Below are 16,294 nucleotides of genomic sequence, written 5' to 3'. Positions count from 1 at the left end.
AGTTTAGGAAAACCTCTCAATTTTAATAGAAGACAAAGGTAATAATAAGTTTTATAGAAAATAATTTTGAATACTGTACTTTGTTCTCTCACTTTAATTTGTATATTCAACTAATGCAAGCCTTTCATTTGATATTGGATGAAGATAATAATAAGTCATAAATTTGTGAGTTTATTGCTTTTTACCTTATGATTTGATCATTAGATGTTTATTAAAATCAAAATTCTAAAATGGGAATTATCCCTAACTCACCTCACCTGCTCCTCCTCCACGTGTCACCTTTATCTCATCTCTTTTCTATATCCAAAGTAGACAACTCTAAATTTGAGGGAGAGAGTGTCAGTTTTAGTCAGAGAAATTTCTTTTCAAATTCACCACAACAATCTCCAGAAATATCTAAAATCCATCCTATCCAAGTCCAATTTTCTCAACGTAGTTGAAAGTTTCCATTTATGATTGTTTGATCCTCCAAAAATATTAGGGGAAAAAGGATATTTTTCGAAAGAGAGAGATGTATGTAAGCGGCGGAAGTCCAATACGGAAGTCTTTCCGAGACTCGCTCAAACTTCTTGAAGCAGATATTCAGCACGCTAATACTCTGTCAGTTTTTACTCCTTTTTCTCTCCTTCTCCATCTCCCTCTACCAATTTTTTTTAGTTTTTATAGTTTTGATTTTTCTGGAGCTTCGAGTATAGCTATTTTCTTTTTGTTTTTTCTCTGTTTTTTTCAATTAACGCGATTTTTTTGTTTAAGCTTTTTCGCTTTTTCATCGGAAAATTAATTGTTAGTTGCGGTTTCTGTGTCCTTTTCTTTTATTTTATTTATATTATTTTTTTATTTTTATCCAAGTCGCTCTTTGTGCTGGTATCATGATGAGAATCCAGATTCTGCATATTGATCTGGAAATTTTTGTAATTGATGATAGTTTGGCCTTCACTTTATCTGTTGCTTCAGTTTGTCGTAAAGGTATAATTTTCAGGTTTCAAGTGAATACTACACCTTTTATTCAACTTCTCAAAATATTTCTCTTGAAGTACTAAAAATTGAATTATTTTTCTCTTTTTTGTTCCCCTCCTCATTTAGGTTAGAATTTGGGTTAATTTTGATGCATATTGATTGGATTTTCGAGGGTTACAAAATACAGTAACTCTGCACTGTAATGCCAAAAATATCATTACTTTATGGTGTATTTGGATTTTGACTGTCTGAGCTAGATTCCCCCCTCAATTATGTGAATTTGTTAATTGAAGATTATCCATTTCATCTGTTGGATAAGTATAATTAATGTGGTAACATCCTTCCAGTGCATCTGATTTTCCAAGGGAGTATGATGGGGCGTGTCTACAAATGAGAATGTCATATAGTCCAGCTGCTCACTTTTTACTCTTTCTAGTTCAATGGACTGATTGCCACCTTGCCGGAGCTCTCGGACTGCTGCGGATCTTAATTTATAAGGTCAGTCTGTCTTATGTAGTTATGTTCTTCTGTATAATGTGACTACCTTGTTTGTGGAACTGATTGGAGATTGAACTCTTGTCACTGCACAGGTGTATATTGATGGCACCACCACAATGTCCACTCATGAGAGAAAAGCGAGCATTCGAGAGTTCTACGGTAAACTTCCTGGTTCCATCACATTTCTTCTAAGGTGGTTAATAATCAACTCTGTTCTGAAAAAGAAATGTATCTTGTGGCCAGCTGTTATATATCCATCTCTAATGCAACTTGAGAAAGGTGTTACGGATTCAGAAGATAAGAAACAGAAAGCTGTGTGTCTGGAGCGATACAGAAGGAAGGATGACGATGATCTCAGGCATTGCTCGGAGCTGGATGTCGAGAGGGAGGAAGAATGTGGTATTTGCATGGAGACGAATAGCAAGATTGTCTTGCCCAACTGTAACCATGCCATTTGCCTCAAATGCTACAGAGAATGGTATGCTGCTGCTCCTCCTAAACATTTTCTTAAGTTCTTTATAGAATTTCTCTCTGTGAACTGTTGCTTTTGTGGCCCATCATTGAAATTTCTGTACATTATCCAGCTGTTTTATTGGTAGAATTATTTTATCCTTCTCTTGTATCTTATGAGATTCTCTGTCGTTCACGTCCTTTCTTTTAAGTTTGGTTATACATACATTGAAGTGTGGATTTCTAATTTATAATGTATGCTTGGATATGAGTTTCGGTTAGGGGTGTAGCCATCTTATGATTGCATCATGTGTCCTAATAGAGGACTACGCATAATATTTAGTCTGTGTTGAAGTGTTAAGGTGCTTTTGTTTCGCTATGCGTTGCATGTTGCTATCAGTCTTCTGTTAGGTTGAGTTGCGCTCGTCTGCTCAGGGTTTCTTCTAGCTTAAACTAAGCTGGTTCAAAGATTTGTACTCCATATTTTTTATGTTGGCCCTATATGGAGAGGAACATATGCAATGATGTGAGACTATAACGTCGAAGGCTTTGATTTCTCCCCACTAAACAACTTAACATTCTCTATTGCAGGCATTCAAGATCACAATCGTGCCCTTTCTGTCGTGACAGCTTAAAGAGGGTAAACTCTGGTGATCTATGGGTGCTTCTGGATAACAAGGACGTGGTAGACATGGCTGCTATAACAAGGGAGAATTTGAAGAGGCTGTTTATGTATATAGATAAGTTGCCAGTGATTATCCCTGATAACCTATTTGACCCCTATGATTCCCATGTCAGGTAATGAATATTTAAAGTCGTCGTGTCATCTGTGCTGGATTATGCTATGAGTCTGTTGAATTAGACTTAGAAAATCCATAGGAACAACCCAGCCTTGATTTATTGTTGGCGGAGGTTTAAGGTTTAGAAAAGAAGAGAAGGATGGTACCTATGTTGTCTGGTAATTTGTAAATTCGTGTATAGTTTGAGGTCTTCTCAGCAATTTGAGATTGTGACGGCATAAAGAAATTAATCTACTATGTCTGTTATGACTTTATGAGACTTGTGAATATTTAGTTAATATGACCTGCTATGTTTCTGCTGCTCAATGTGTTTTCTTGTGCACATTGTATAGAGAAATGAACATTAAATTAATCATGTTGCATATGTCTACACAACATACATTAGGGTAAAGAGTTATTGCAAGCTGTAGTAGTAGTTGCTGTAACATTAGATCCTGGAATTGTCTCGGCCGAAAACAAGTGTGGTCGCCCAGTTGATAGCAACATAAAATCTGTTTCTCCAGCTGATTACTCGTGTGAGATAGGCCGAGCGCCAGATGAACCAGCTTAAGAAGCCAGCTAGTGATAAACCCTTAGCATCCTGCCGCCACACCAAGATATACTATCTTATAATAGAGTTATTATTATGTGCTCATTTCTTGAAATAGATCGGGGTGAAGTTACCTTGGACTGGCGGAGATCGACCAAGGCCTTGTAGCGGCCTACAGATGCCATGCTTCCGAGATGCTTGTAGACGAACGGGTCACCTAGAGGAACATCTTTGCCAAAAGAGGCCTTACCACCTCCCTCTTTCCCCATTCTGTTGAACAGCTCAACTAGATACTTCCCTTGCCGCTCCGCAACCTGATCAAGATTAGATAGTATAGTTTGGTTTTGTTGGGTTTGAAACCAGAGAAGCAAATGAAGATGAGGACATGATACTGAAGTCTCACCTGAGCTAAAGCGGGAAGCACTGGCCGCCCAACCCCTTCAACAAATCCAGCGCAGTCGCCAATGGCAAACACATCTTCCACAGATGAGACTCGAAGCCATTCATCAATGCCGATCCTGCAATACATTCAATTTGGTTTGGTCCACGACGAATACATAACAAAGGGGTTGATTCAGTGTTATACCTGCCGCCGAGAGCCTTGGGGAGGGATAACGAGTTTACAAATTCTGAGGGACCGACTCCGGTGGACCAAACAAGGAGGCCATAAGGAACATCACTTCCATCGCTAAGAACTATCTTGTTCGGGTGCACCTCTTTAACGACACCACGCACAAGGCGCACTCCACACTGATTTGAGAAACAACCGTTATGTATCAGTACAATTTTCGACAAGGAAAGCCTCTGCCATCCAAAAGGGGAAAGTGCTCGAAAAATACCTTTGTCAAGTGCTTTGTTGCATATTGCCTTAATCCCACATCAAATGATGATAGAATCTCATTCGCCTGGTAAAGGAAGTGTAATAAGTATAGTAAATAGCTACAAACAATATGATCCACGTCAAATTTAATGAGCTGAGAAAAGAGTGGGCATACCTCAATGAGTGTTACTTTTATGTAGTTCTTGACATGAGCATACCTCTGCCGGACATCTCTCATTATAAAATCACTCAATTCTCCGCTGAATTCCACACCGGTAGGTCCACCACCGATAACAACACAGTGCAGTAGCCTCTCCTTTTCTTCCTCTGACATGCCTGCACAAAACATCCATTAAAGTCAGTCGAAGACTGAAGACGAGAGAGAGGGACGCTGATGCCATTAATTCCGTGTATATAGTTTCACAGAAGGAAAAATTTGATCATACCATTCAACCCTGGAACTTCTTTTCTGCATGCTGTACACTTACACACTTGCACATGCATATATTGAACATAAAAGATCACCTGGATTTTCAGAGAGCATCAGGTTTAGGAGAAGCCTCTTCCTTATTTCTTGGGCATGAGACACTTCTCGAAGAAAAAAAGCATGTTCATGGACTCCTTTGATGCCGAAGGTCAATGGTTCAGCTCCAGAAGCAATTACCAGTTTGTCATATGCAACTTTGAATTGGTATGTTTCTTCACCATCAACTGCTGTCTCACAGAACACCTGATATAGCAATGGAGATTGAATGTCCTTAATGGTACTTCTGAATCAACTCAAATAACAATGACAACAATACTGAAGCATCATCTCATTGATAATTATTAGCCTGTGATTGCTATAAATAATTAATCCTATGTATATTAGATGTGATGTAGAAGACATAATAAAGAACAGAATGTCTTGAATGAAATAACATGAATATTTGAAGCTACTTACTTCACGCTTGTCCGTGTCTAGACCATTGCACGAAGCAAGGAAAAAATATGAATTCGGATCCTTCGCCAATGCTGTCTGTATCTGACTAACAGGCTCTGCTACCGAACGGAATTCCAAGGTTCCAACACAAGTTGAGGCAAGCAAAGGTGTAAACACCATATGGTTCCTTGGCGATATACAAACAACATCATATAGCTTGGTGTTGAGGCCTTTAAGAAACCTACATGCGGCCCACCCACTGCCAATAACAACAACTCGAGGCTTTTCACCGGGCTTTGTTGCTTCAAGAGTAGGATACTTTAGATTCTCATATTCTGAATCAGATTCCTCGACTGCCGCTTGTGCATGAGCATATTCATAATGAGGGGTCATCCTCAACCCCCTACTGCCAAAACTTGCTGCAGGAAACCTGCCAATGCTTGAGAAAAACGGAAGATTGCTGCGAGGTTTAACATGTTGCTGGAAAGCTGTGAAGCTCCCATTGAAAGGGGAGTGGGACTTGCTCACGGACGATGACTCCTCACGGATCATGTCCCGTATTCTAGCATATCTACCCGTGGCACCTCCAGATTGTTGGCAACCGTTTCTAGCTATTCTCGCCAATGCCATTTTGGAGGGCAAAGACTTATGCTGTTAATTGAAGTGGAACAGAAATCTGTACAAGTTTTCACTGCACAAAATGTTTAAGAACCAATCAATACAAGTGAAGAAAACCAAATGATAATACTAATCTCCAAAGAATGTGGAGAAGTAAAGACAATGATCTAAAAAGACAAATACAAAATGCAGTGAATCTCTTTATAATTTCAATCCTTTTTGTTTCTAGAAGAAAAGACTAATTCAAAAGCCAATTTCATCTACACATCAACAGAGGATTGCTCATGAAAATACAAAACTAGTTATGATCTGCGAGTAAAACATATAGTAGTATCTATGATTTCTCAGATGTAGCAATCTAATCGACTAAATCTAAAACAATAAGCCAGAAACGCACACACTAAAACACACAGTTGGTTAGATTCTTCGAAGGTGCAAATACAAAATGTATGCTTATAAATATGTGTATATATAAATATTTGTAGGGTTTAACGGAGGGTTTATGCAAAGAGGAGAGGAGAGGAGATGATCATACATTGCACATGGACGTGGGAATGCGACACCAAAAAGGTGAAATAAACAATACGAAAAGAAATCTCCTTGTCCGGAGACGAATTAATTAAGTACCTTACAATTTGTAATAAAATAACAACATTTTGCACAACAAAAAATTGAAAAATGCAACGCCTTGGTGAACAAGAAAGCTACCTACTAGATCCACAGCCTGGCAAAATTTTCTTACTGTCAAATTTAATTTTTACATATGCTTAATAATTGGTTGCACAATTGTATAAAATGGCTATAAACCCTATTACCAATGTAGGCAGCGCAACGGAAAATGATAAATTAGGTATTTATTTTTATTAAATTTTATGTAATAAATTAAATTGAGCTAGACAAATCGGTTGGTCGGAATACAAGTTTGAAAAATTGACATTGCATTATTATATGCAATTAGTAAGTCTATGAGTAATTATAACTCACTTAGATATTTGTACCATACATACCGATCTTTCTTTCCATCACATTTACGAATAAATGTTAGCCTTGATTCGTATCGTAATTTTGATCTTATTGTGTTTACTATCATTTTGTAATTAATTTTGATTCTGCATTAAATATTGAGATGTGTCCTTAATATGTTAAAAAAATAACCCGAGTTAAATTATTTGGTAAGTTGAAACTATCAAATTAATTAAATGGGACTTTATTACATTTTTTGATAATGGGATGCATGGAATATTGTGAATTACGATAGGCATGAGTAAAGCACTAGGAAATTTCAAAACGTGAATATTCAATTCAAAGAAAGCTGGTCCTTCCACTCCACGTCTTAATCAACCGGAATCTTCGGAGCCGTCTTCATTCATTTCAACTTCGTTTTTCCTTTTCTTTGTTGCACTTTTCTTCAATTAAGTATGTCATTTCATTAACAGCTGACACGTATTGGGGAATAACATCGGATATTCGGATTTTGAATATAAAAATAATTGAAAAAAGGTACTAATAAATGAATTACTGCATGAGTCCCTAAAAATTTATTACTTATTCTCATTTTTATCGATCCCTAAAAATTTAATACATTTCACTTTTACCATTTTTTACGATCAATCACACATTTCATATCATTTACTCATTCGTACTCATATTCAGGGGCGGGACTACATATAAAGGGGGAGGGCTTTAGCCCCTAATGAATCTAACTTTTAAAAAAAATTCTATTGTAAAATTTCAAAGTATGTTCGTATTTTACACATATTATAGTATAAAAGCCCCTAATGATTATCTAAATTACTTGAAAATTTAGTTTGAAATAAAATTTTGAAAATTTAGCTTCTACTTGTATTTATTTCTGCGTCCGCGCTGCTCACATTTTATTATAAAACTAATACTCTCTCCGTCTCACAAAAATATGCACTCTTTTCTTTTTAATCAATCCCACAAAAATATGCACAGTTCAATTTTTGAAACTCTATTCTTTCTATTGAGGTGTGACTCATTCTCCACTAACAATAATTTAGTAGTCCTTCCGTCCTGCATAAGGAGTCTCAATTGAGTTGGGTGCGGGTTTTAAGAAATGTTTAAGTGTGTAATAATTGGAGTGTGTAATAGTGGAATGTTAGACTCATTTGCATTATTATTTGTTTTATTCTTTGGATCTGTTTTTACTTGTTCTTTTTAGTATTTTATTTTATAGTATTTTTATTTCACTTTATATGGAAATGTCTAACCGGGTCTCCTAATACGGACGGAGGGAGTAACTTTTTTCTTTCTATCCCCCTCTTACTTTTTTATTGTACATTAAAACTTGTGTCTAACCAAAATACATATTCTTGTGGAACGAATGGAGTATATAAAAGTAGGACTACTTTCTATTACATTTCTTAAAACTCGTGTCGGATCAAATTGTGACAAATTATTAGGGATGGATGGAGCATTTAAGACGACATACATAAAAATAATGAAATTCGAAATTGAAACGCAATGGAAAGTGAAGGTGGTTAGTTTGTTTGAAGGATTGAGTAATCATGTAGCAACAAGAGTTTCCTCCATCTCTAAGCTATCACCAGCAAAAACCCGGTTCAAAATCATGCCTAACCGGACTCCTCCCTGAGCTATCCGCTTCATAACAATGGGCAATCTCGAGTTGAAGTAATCATCTGTCAACACAAATAAAAGATAAATGGAGTGAACAGATGGCTCGTTTGAGTCGAAAAATGGCCCTCCGTACCAGAAAGAGTGTCCCCTGACTCAACACCTTTGTATCCCCATTTGCAAGCCGTATCCATACTCTCAGCAGCATACCTGCAATACATGATAATGAACACCAACTACATTCGTAATAAATGTTTGTTTTTCATCCACGTCGATAATTTCTTGCATTTCTTGATGCAGATACTCACTTGCTCACACAAGAAGATATGTGACTACATTCTCTCCATGAGGCAAGATCGCTGGACCAGAGTCCCTGTTTGCAACAATGGATGTGGCATAACGAATCAGACTATAGATTATACGATCATTTTGCAAGTAATACCATTTTGATCATAAGCTTTACAGGTTAGTGTTTTAGGCAAAGGATGTTAGCTAGCTTACTTCAGTAAAATTTCCTTGAATGTCTTGCTGGAGGAGGTTGATGTCCTTTCCATAGTAATTCGCCGCGGCTGTAAGAATTATCTCTCTATCCCACACCTAATTGGGGAAGACATCAATGCTGTCATGCTCACTCAATTTGAAACTTGAAATCAAGTACACAAGAGAAGTGAAGTCTCTAAATCAAATTAACGAATCTTGATCTTAACAAGAGTTCATATTAACTTTCTAGACCTATATTTTCTACATATAGAATCATCTAAAGTGGTTTCTGTTAACCTCATCTATATATATGCTCATGTAAAATGTATCATTCTTATCAAGAAAATAGCTAAAAAAAGATGATAGTAGTAGCATTTTATAAGCCAACACTCACATGGTGCAGATTCGACTTGTGCCTGAACCAGCGCAACTCCACAGTGTTTCCACCTTCGTCGCTTGTGAACCCAACATGCATTGGCTAACAAAGGCGAAACCACAACTAATCGACAATCACAGTGAAACCAGAATTCATGCAGGTTAGTGTTTATGTTGGTTACCTGATGGATGTCTCCCATGAAATGTGCTAAAAACAACAATGCTTCTGTCATGTTATCTGGGAAACATAAATAAAGAAAGAAATTCCTTAAGCATGCTTAACATAATTGGTTTAAGCAAAGGTGAGGATATGATAGATGAGGCAATTCATGGTAATGGGATGATTGATCTCTAACAGCGTCGATCAGAGGTCCCGTGATGGTAATGTGAGAGTTGATTGGTGAAGTTCCGGATGGCACCTGCGACGCACATATCCTTCGCACCCTTTGGGTCATGGCAGTCCCCTATGTTCATCCGTCAATATCAGATACCATAACAATCAACACAACAACAAGGGTGTGTTCTCTTAGATGGAAAAATGTGGAATACTGAAAAATTGTTCCCCTCCTTTTCCTCGCTTCACATGTTCTCCAGGATAGATACTTTTCACGGTCAGGATGGAAAATTTTCCAGGCAGGCCCCTTTCCCTCTTTTTCACTCCAATTCGTGATAATATTATCATAGGGATGTTGGTGTGATAATATTTTCCCTCCTTTCCCACCTTTGCTTATCCCTCTTTTGTCCATGATAAATTTACAAGAAAAGACGCACACCCTAAAAGTGATGATGATCATATTAACTTACTCTGATATTTAAAATTGCAGGCTCGGTCTGGTGTGTCAATGAAGTGAAGAGGGCTCGTCCATCGGTACCTATACCAGTGTCTTACTTGGTCTGGCCAAACACACAGCGCCGACAAATCGCCATTCACGTAGTCTGGAAGCAGCATTTGAACTGCGTGATGCGCTTCCGGTTCCAGCAAGTCCTGTCTTACATAGGAATGTATGACTGTGAAATTCCTAGAGATTTTGAGAAAGAGAGGACCAAACAAGCAAGCACGCAATGATACAAAAGGGATCTCCATCACAAGAAGAAAAAAAAGGGTAACAGGATATTATTTATCTTCCCCCTTGAATGAATATAATCACAAATATGAAAATGGTTGCATCTGATTATATTGATACCTGAGCAATTTTACAAGTCATGACATGACCCTCTTTGCTCCATGCTTGAACACCAGGTTTGTGAACAACAACACAAGTTAGAAAAACAATGAAGGATGCAGAAATTCCTCTTAAAAACGGCATTTGAAATTCAAAAAAGGATATTGTGACCCACCAAGATTACAAGCTAGTTCTGCATTAGCATATATATACATAAACTATTGATAGTTTACAATGCGTACAAGCTAAATACTGCTCATCTTTCATGTGTCTTATAAGTTGCTTTTACAAAAAAAGCAACATACAGAGGCAAATTCCAGATTAGCAGAAGCAATAGCTACATAATTTAAAGTACAATTCTTAGCAGAGCAGCAATGTTGACTTCCAAGATAGCCAACTACTTAATTTGGAAACTTAAGTCTTGGCGTGGGGGAATTGTACAAGCCAAGAGGAGTGGCACAAATAGAGGTCCCTCTCGAGATTTATCGTAGAGTACATCTCGATCTCCTCAACCTATATTATTCTACTGCAATTGACTTATTTTTGGAGAAGATCCTGTTGAGAAGAGTTGCCAATCTGACCCCACCTTGGGCCAGTCTAGACTCAACAACAGGCCACCGAGAGTAGAAGTAATCATCTGCATAGAAAGAAAGAAAGATGTAAAAATTAGTAAATAACATGAAAAGATAAAATAGAGAATATGATTATCCGAAAATGGCAACTCTAAGTTGAAACAGGATTGCAACATTAATCATTTTACCTTCTAAGGTGCTTCCAGGAGTGGCATTTCTGTAAGCATATTTACAAGCTAAAGAGATGCTTTCAGAAGCATACCTGGGGAGAGATATGCACAGATAAGAACCAAAAGGAGTATAATCAAGAAGTAAATCATATACATATATGCTTAAACTGAACGTCTAAAAAAATTTATGTTGTGAACGGAGACTAGGATGAGATTGTGAAAGAAGAGTGAAGAGTACAAACGTACAGATCTGGACATACTGCACCCTTGCAGTTCTCATTAGATACATCATCAACCATGGCAGCCTACAATACATGCAGTTAAATGAGAACTATAAAAAGAGGGCAGATAAGATCTCCCAAATACTACTAAATTTCAGGTGGAAGAAAGTTGGATAGCAGAAGACGAGGAGTGCCTCAAAATTATATCTCTTCCAGAGATGAAGAAAGGTTTACAAAGCAATATACAAATACAAATTACAATAGAGTAAAACAAATAAAGTACTGCATTAAAGTAAAATGTTCTTTTAAGTGAAACACAAAATACTCATAAAGGGCTATTGCATAATTACACTTTTCACCTACTAAGCATATGCAGAAAGTGTTGCTAGTATATATTGTCCCATAAATGCTGAAGATAATATTGATTTTAGAATGGCACCATATATATCAAAGACATCAAAGACAAAGGAATACGGAGCCTCTCATATGTTAATAATCATGTTTTATGCACCAAATTAGCAACTTCACACACCGTGATATTTTTCTGAATGGCTTGGGTCATTGCAGACAGATCTTTACTGTAGAATGTCTTTAGAGCAGACTCAATGATCATATTGTCCCACACCTGAACCATAATATTTCTCATTACCTTCTTAACAAGTTAAAGTCACAGCATCTCAACAAAAAAGTAGAAAGAAAGGTATAAAGATTGTTTGTCTAAAATTTTATGCCAAATACAACTCACATGATGCAAATTTGTTTTCCTACGGTACCAACGGATGGTGATTGAATTACCACCTAAATCTCCAAGAAAGCCCACGTGTAATGGCTGCCAACCATTTTCAATGTTAGAAACTCTTGGATTACATTAAGTCATTAACTCTCTGGTAAACTGTACTTCTCTTACAAATATTCAGAATCATTAGACGGGTTTGGTTTAGAAAAATAGAAATGACATAACCTGGTGGACATCACCAATATAATGTGATAGGAACATAAGTGCCTCTGTCAGGTTATCTGTAATTTGAAGAGACAACTTAGTCAATTTCTGGAGTACGAGCAACCATTCAAGATTCAGTGATGCTTACGGCTTGTTGCATATAAACCAGAATCATCGTGCGCTGACATAAGCTGCTCTGTGTAGTTATAAATTGCTCCAGTGACACATCGATCCTTGCGTCCAGCAGAGTCGTGACAGTCTCCTAACATATATACATGAATGAAGCCAGTCAAGGGTTTTCAAACTCAAATTGAACGATATATGCATCTGAGCTTTAAAAGACAAAAATTTGAATGGAAATGGTATTGAAGCTTAGAATCAGCCCTCAGCCAAGTAATTATTAATGAGATAGCACACATAATAACAAAGTGTTCAGTGGCTATATACAAAATCGTAATACAAGTAAAAATTAAACCAAAAACTTATACCATAAATCGATTGACTGATAGTATATAGTACCAATTTCTTCATTTGGGAACAATCCAAAAGATATAAAAAAAAACTAAATATAAGTAGTATCAAAGAAAAGGCACTAGAAAGTAGAGAATGAAAAAAGATGAGCTTACTGCAGTAGTCATAGTTGCACCTGAAGTCAGGTGTATCTACATAATGCAAAGCGCTGCTCCAGTGATAGTGCCAGCGAACCTGGTCTGCCCAGGCGCAAACAGCAGCAAGCTCACCTTCCGCAGAATCTGGAAGCAAGGCTTTCACTGCAGCCAAAGCTTCGTCCGTGAGATAATTCTGTGTCAAACAAAGAAATTCCGTCAGGGAAAAGTAGTTCTGCACAATGCAATCATAAGATCCTCAAAATAGCCCCCTTTCTCCTCTCCACATCTTGTCTACTTTAACGAGCATTTCATCACATGTCTAAAATCATCAATGAAATGCCAATCCATCGAGATTACAGAATACTCAAATCCAAAGTTGAGGAAACTTGAGAGAGAGAGAGAGACCTCGGCAATTTTGCAAACAGTATGGTGACCATCTTGTCCCCAGCCATGAATTGTTGGAATTAAAAACAGGAAAGCAACGATCGCCCCCAATATCCAGTGGAGTTTCAACACATCCATCTCTGTATAGCATTCATAATTACAAATCGTTGGTGAATAACATATTGACAGAGTGAACAAACCTGCAATTTTTTTGGATGAAAAGCGATAAAACTCCACACAAACAGAGTTACAGAAGCAATAATTTTGGTAGAAGTGACTGATAACACACTGCACTATCTCGATTCTCGAGTGATATAATTGCAACGAGTAGTAGATATTTTTCTATTGCGACTGATTAGTTAAACGTGGGTTGTTGACTTTACCAAATAGCAATGGTTTCTCATTTAATTCATTATTTTATACTTTAATAAAATGTGGTATACTAAACTTTTTTTTTTATTTGTGGATAAAAGCTTAAAATATTGCAGGATAAAAAAACAGAACAAATATTTTGAAAAAAAATTGAAAAGCTTAAATTCGAAGCAAATCAATTCCATTTTTAACTAAATTTATTCAATACATTTTTTAAATCATGATAATCGAATGGTATAATACTTACAGTTATACTCTCCTGAGTAACCGAATAGTTCAATTTTACAAGAAAGAATCCTTTCCAGTGGACGCATCTAATTGCTATTCCTTGCAAGAAATTCTATCTTCAAGCCAATAAATTACATCATCACCTCTCATTATAATGCTATACATGATGTATAAAACTAAAAAATAAATAATATAGTGGACAACAAATAGAGTCACAAAGTTAGTTGATCGTCTCTGATTCTTCAACCTTGTTTTTACTTGGTGTTCCCGAATGAATACGAAGCAACAATTATTCAGTATTTACATCAAGTTTTTCACGATCAGACTGAAACCATACAGAGAGTGATAGCATTCAAGAACTTCGTTAAGCTTGCACCAGCTTTGAGCCCTTGTAAGAGAAGAGGCGTTTTGCATTTTCATAGCTGAGTTGAGCAAGTTCCTTTTCCTCCATTTCAAGCATATGTGCAACATAAGCAAGTATGTGATGAATGTTAGCTGGATGATTGAGATTCTCCTCAACGATGGAAGTATCTTCACCACCACTTGCCTCTTTCGGATCCAAGACCTCTCTCTTGATCACAAATAGAGAATCCGGATCAACTGAGCTTGGCCGGGCATCCGGAGCATCTGTCTCCAACAAAATCCTTTCGGGAGGAACGGACTTCAACATTTTCTTCGCCTTGCTCTCTTTCATCGACATGAGAAACCCAGAAAACGAGAAGTAAGCACCGAGCTTAGCCAATTCAGGAACCATCTCAGCCGAGCCAAGAAACGAGTGTAACACCAGCCCAGCAGGGAAAGGCCCCTCGGATTTCAGAATCTCGAGAAGATCGCCAAAGGCACGCACACAATGGATAGATGCTGGTTTATTTAGCTCTTTCGCGAGTTGGAGCTGTTGTCGGAAGACTTCAACTTGATCTGTGAAGTCTATCTTCTTCCCAGTAGAGCCTTTGTCCAAACCAATCTCTCCTACTGCAGCAGAGGGAGTGGACGCGAGGAAATCTCTCAACGTCTTCAGCCAATCAGGAGTTCTATCGGTTATAAACCACGGATGAAGGCCAAAGTTGGGAACAACAGAAGGATGGGCGTCGCTCATCTCCTTGACCAAATGCCAGTCCTTCTCACACACTCCATTTACGGCAAAGTGAAGGACGCCGGTATCAAGGGCCTCTTTTATAAGTTTGGGAGCCACATTTAAGACTCTTGAATCTTGTAGGTGACAATGAGCATCGAAGAGTCTGATCATTGCTCACATCAACTAGTGGTGTCAATCTCGTATCTTCACAAAATCGAAAAGCAACAGCTGCAAGCAAGCCTGGAAGTGCCACTATAAGCATCATTTTAGTTTATACAAACAGCAAAGAGGAGAAGTGACAAAGCAGCATCAGCGGGTATGAGAATATTCATTGGTTACACATCAAACTAAATCAATTCTAACTTAATAGAAATAGGTAAGACTCAAAACAGAAGGTTTGAAAGGGAAAACTGATTAAAATATGGTGGCAAAATCACACGCAAAAAAAACATACAATCAAACTTCTTCAGTGTGCGAATAGCAGAGCAATATCAATCAAAATTAATCTCAAAAACAATAACCGGAGTCAATACCGCTAGATCATCAAATGAACACGCAGAGGAAGAAGCAAAGCTATATATGAATTGTTAAATTTCTTCAGGAAGATTCAATTAACTGTCACAAATGTATTTATCTCAGTAGAATGGTAAATCAGCTGTGTTGCGTATGAGTCGGAACAATCGAAAACCTAGAACAATTATGTGAATATATGATATGTATCCAGATCTAACTGATTAATTGGTAGAGGCGGAGAAGAGAGAAACCTGGCGAGGGATGAGAGCAATCCGCGGCGGTGCTAGCGAGCCGGCCGTGGACTTTCTATTTTCCGGTAATTCAGTATCTTTTTCTTTGCTGCTTATCGCAATCCTTCACATACTCCCTCCTCACACATATAGAAGTCTCATTTTTCATTTTAATAGTCCGCGAATAGGAGTTTCAACTCACTTTTTTAGGATTCCACCTCCACCTAGCTCATTTAACTCACATTTTATTTAAAACTAATATATACAAATGAGACTTATATTCCACTAACTTTTTTCTATCCAATTTTTTTTAAAATTTCTTAAAACTCGTGCCGCTAATGAATGGACTCCTAATGGAGGAAAGAGGGAGTAGATTTTATTAGTACTGGATATTGGACTGAACTAGCCCAAACCTCTTTTGGGCTTTTCAAAAAATAGTTTGGATACGTACGTTGGTACTATTTGATGGTCCATGATTGCTATAAATGATAGTTATATGAACTTCACTTATTCTCATAATCTCATTTGTTAACAGTAACACACTTTTGCGGTTGAATCATTATAAATGTGACAACTCAAACTGAGTTTTGTATGGACCAGGTAAAATGGAACAGAGGGAAGGAGTGATTTGATTTTTTTATTAATTAATTGGAAATTAATTTAGGAATGTTTTGCTTTAATCATTTTACAAAATGTAACATGAATAACGACAATTTTGAGTTAGCAAATTTAAATCATGTCTAAAAAATGAAATAAATTATTACACACATGCTT

General features: G+C 37.2%; 5 protein-coding genes and 1 long non-coding RNA gene across 14 annotated transcripts; 2 read left to right on the top strand and 4 right to left on the bottom strand.

The window, feature by feature from the left end:
- The first annotated feature begins 335 nt into the window (after nucleotides 1–335).
- On the top strand, nucleotides 336–3,011 carry LOC125188501 (E3 ubiquitin-protein ligase AIRP2-like). Its single transcript, XM_048085363.1, has 5 exons — nucleotides 336–600; nucleotides 1,305–1,455; nucleotides 1,548–1,614; nucleotides 1,699–1,933; nucleotides 2,497–3,011. Exons 1-5 carry the CDS (start codon nucleotides 512–514, stop codon nucleotides 2,705–2,707), a joined length of 753 nt encoding a protein of 250 aa, XP_047941320.1. The 5' UTR covers nucleotides 336–511; the 3' UTR covers nucleotides 2,708–3,011.
- Nucleotides 3,012–3,132: 121 nt separating this feature from the next.
- Nucleotides 3,133–6,389, bottom strand: LOC125188499 (internal alternative NAD(P)H-ubiquinone oxidoreductase A1, mitochondrial-like). 4 transcript variants are annotated; one of them, XM_048085361.1, is made up of 9 exons: nucleotides 6,222–6,389; nucleotides 4,998–5,667; nucleotides 4,580–4,784; nucleotides 4,230–4,390; nucleotides 4,074–4,139; nucleotides 3,821–3,984; nucleotides 3,638–3,752; nucleotides 3,369–3,548; nucleotides 3,133–3,285 (listed from the first exon to the last, which is right to left on the bottom strand). In XM_048085361.1, exons 2-9 carry the CDS (start codon nucleotides 5,604–5,606, stop codon nucleotides 3,133–3,135), a joined length of 1,653 nt encoding a protein of 550 aa, XP_047941318.1. In that variant the 5' UTR covers nucleotides 5,607–5,667; nucleotides 6,222–6,389. The 4 variants fall into 4 exon arrangements, with proteins under 4 accessions (XP_047941318.1, XP_047941316.1, XP_047941317.1 ...); XM_048085359.1 differs by lacking the exon at nucleotides 6,222–6,389 and adding an exon at nucleotides 6,130–6,215; XM_048085360.1 differs by lacking the exon at nucleotides 6,222–6,389 and adding an exon at nucleotides 5,992–6,026.
- A 1,606-nt stretch (nucleotides 6,390–7,995) lies between these two features.
- LOC125187903 (endonuclease 1-like) lies at nucleotides 7,996–10,501 on the bottom strand. Of its 5 annotated transcripts, XM_048084553.1 has the most exons (10): nucleotides 10,383–10,501; nucleotides 10,229–10,272; nucleotides 9,849–10,029; nucleotides 9,401–9,508; nucleotides 9,227–9,282; nucleotides 9,064–9,147; nucleotides 8,691–8,786; nucleotides 8,498–8,562; nucleotides 8,326–8,399; nucleotides 7,996–8,254 (listed from the first exon to the last, which is right to left on the bottom strand). In XM_048084553.1, the coding sequence occupies exons 1-10, from the start codon at nucleotides 10,420–10,422 to the stop codon at nucleotides 8,121–8,123; spliced, it is 882 nt and encodes a 293-aa protein (XP_047940510.1). In that variant the 5' UTR covers nucleotides 10,423–10,501; the 3' UTR covers nucleotides 7,996–8,120. The 5 variants fall into 5 exon arrangements, with proteins under 5 accessions (XP_047940510.1, XP_047940513.1, XP_047940509.1 ...); XM_048084556.1 differs by lacking the exon at nucleotides 10,383–10,501 and having other exon boundaries at nucleotides 9,849–10,033; nucleotides 10,229–10,361; XM_048084552.1 differs by lacking the exon at nucleotides 10,383–10,501 and having other exon boundaries at nucleotides 10,229–10,357.
- LOC125187907 lies at nucleotides 8,249–9,542 on the top strand. Its single transcript, XR_007170679.1, has 3 exons — nucleotides 8,249–8,654; nucleotides 9,073–9,205; nucleotides 9,403–9,542. It is a non-coding gene; the product is annotated as an uncharacterized LOC125187907 (long non-coding RNA).
- On the bottom strand, nucleotides 10,388–13,462 carry LOC125187904 (endonuclease 4-like). Its single transcript, XM_048084557.1, has 10 exons — nucleotides 13,303–13,462; nucleotides 13,124–13,242; nucleotides 12,737–12,911; nucleotides 12,259–12,372; nucleotides 12,132–12,187; nucleotides 11,916–11,999; nucleotides 11,703–11,795; nucleotides 11,196–11,254; nucleotides 10,968–11,041; nucleotides 10,388–10,844 (listed from the first exon to the last, which is right to left on the bottom strand). The coding sequence occupies exons 2-10, from the start codon at nucleotides 13,238–13,240 to the stop codon at nucleotides 10,726–10,728; spliced, it is 891 nt and encodes a 296-aa protein (XP_047940514.1). The 5' UTR covers nucleotides 13,241–13,242; nucleotides 13,303–13,462; the 3' UTR covers nucleotides 10,388–10,725.
- Nucleotides 13,463–13,769: 307 nt separating this feature from the next.
- LOC125187905 (uncharacterized metal-dependent hydrolase YabD) lies at nucleotides 13,770–15,661 on the bottom strand. 2 transcript variants are annotated; one of them, XM_048084559.1, is made up of 2 exons: nucleotides 15,542–15,661; nucleotides 13,770–15,017 (listed from the first exon to the last, which is right to left on the bottom strand). In XM_048084559.1, exon 2 carries the CDS (start codon nucleotides 14,946–14,948, stop codon nucleotides 14,067–14,069), a length of 882 nt encoding a protein of 293 aa, XP_047940516.1. In that variant the 5' UTR covers nucleotides 14,949–15,017; nucleotides 15,542–15,661; the 3' UTR covers nucleotides 13,770–14,066. The 2 variants fall into 2 exon arrangements, with proteins under 2 accessions (XP_047940516.1, XP_047940515.1); XM_048084558.1 differs by having other exon boundaries at nucleotides 13,770–15,029; nucleotides 15,542–15,652.
- Between the last annotated feature and the right edge of the window lie 633 nt (nucleotides 15,662–16,294).

This window comes from Salvia hispanica, chromosome 5 (genome assembly GCF_023119035.1).
Source record: "Salvia hispanica cultivar TCC Black 2014 chromosome 5, UniMelb_Shisp_WGS_1.0, whole genome shotgun sequence".
In the NCBI taxonomy this organism is placed as follows: domain Eukaryota; kingdom Viridiplantae; phylum Streptophyta; class Magnoliopsida; order Lamiales; family Lamiaceae; genus Salvia; species Salvia hispanica.
The sequence above is the reverse complement of the archived record's forward strand: the minus strand, read 5'-3'. Positions and strand labels throughout refer to the sequence as shown.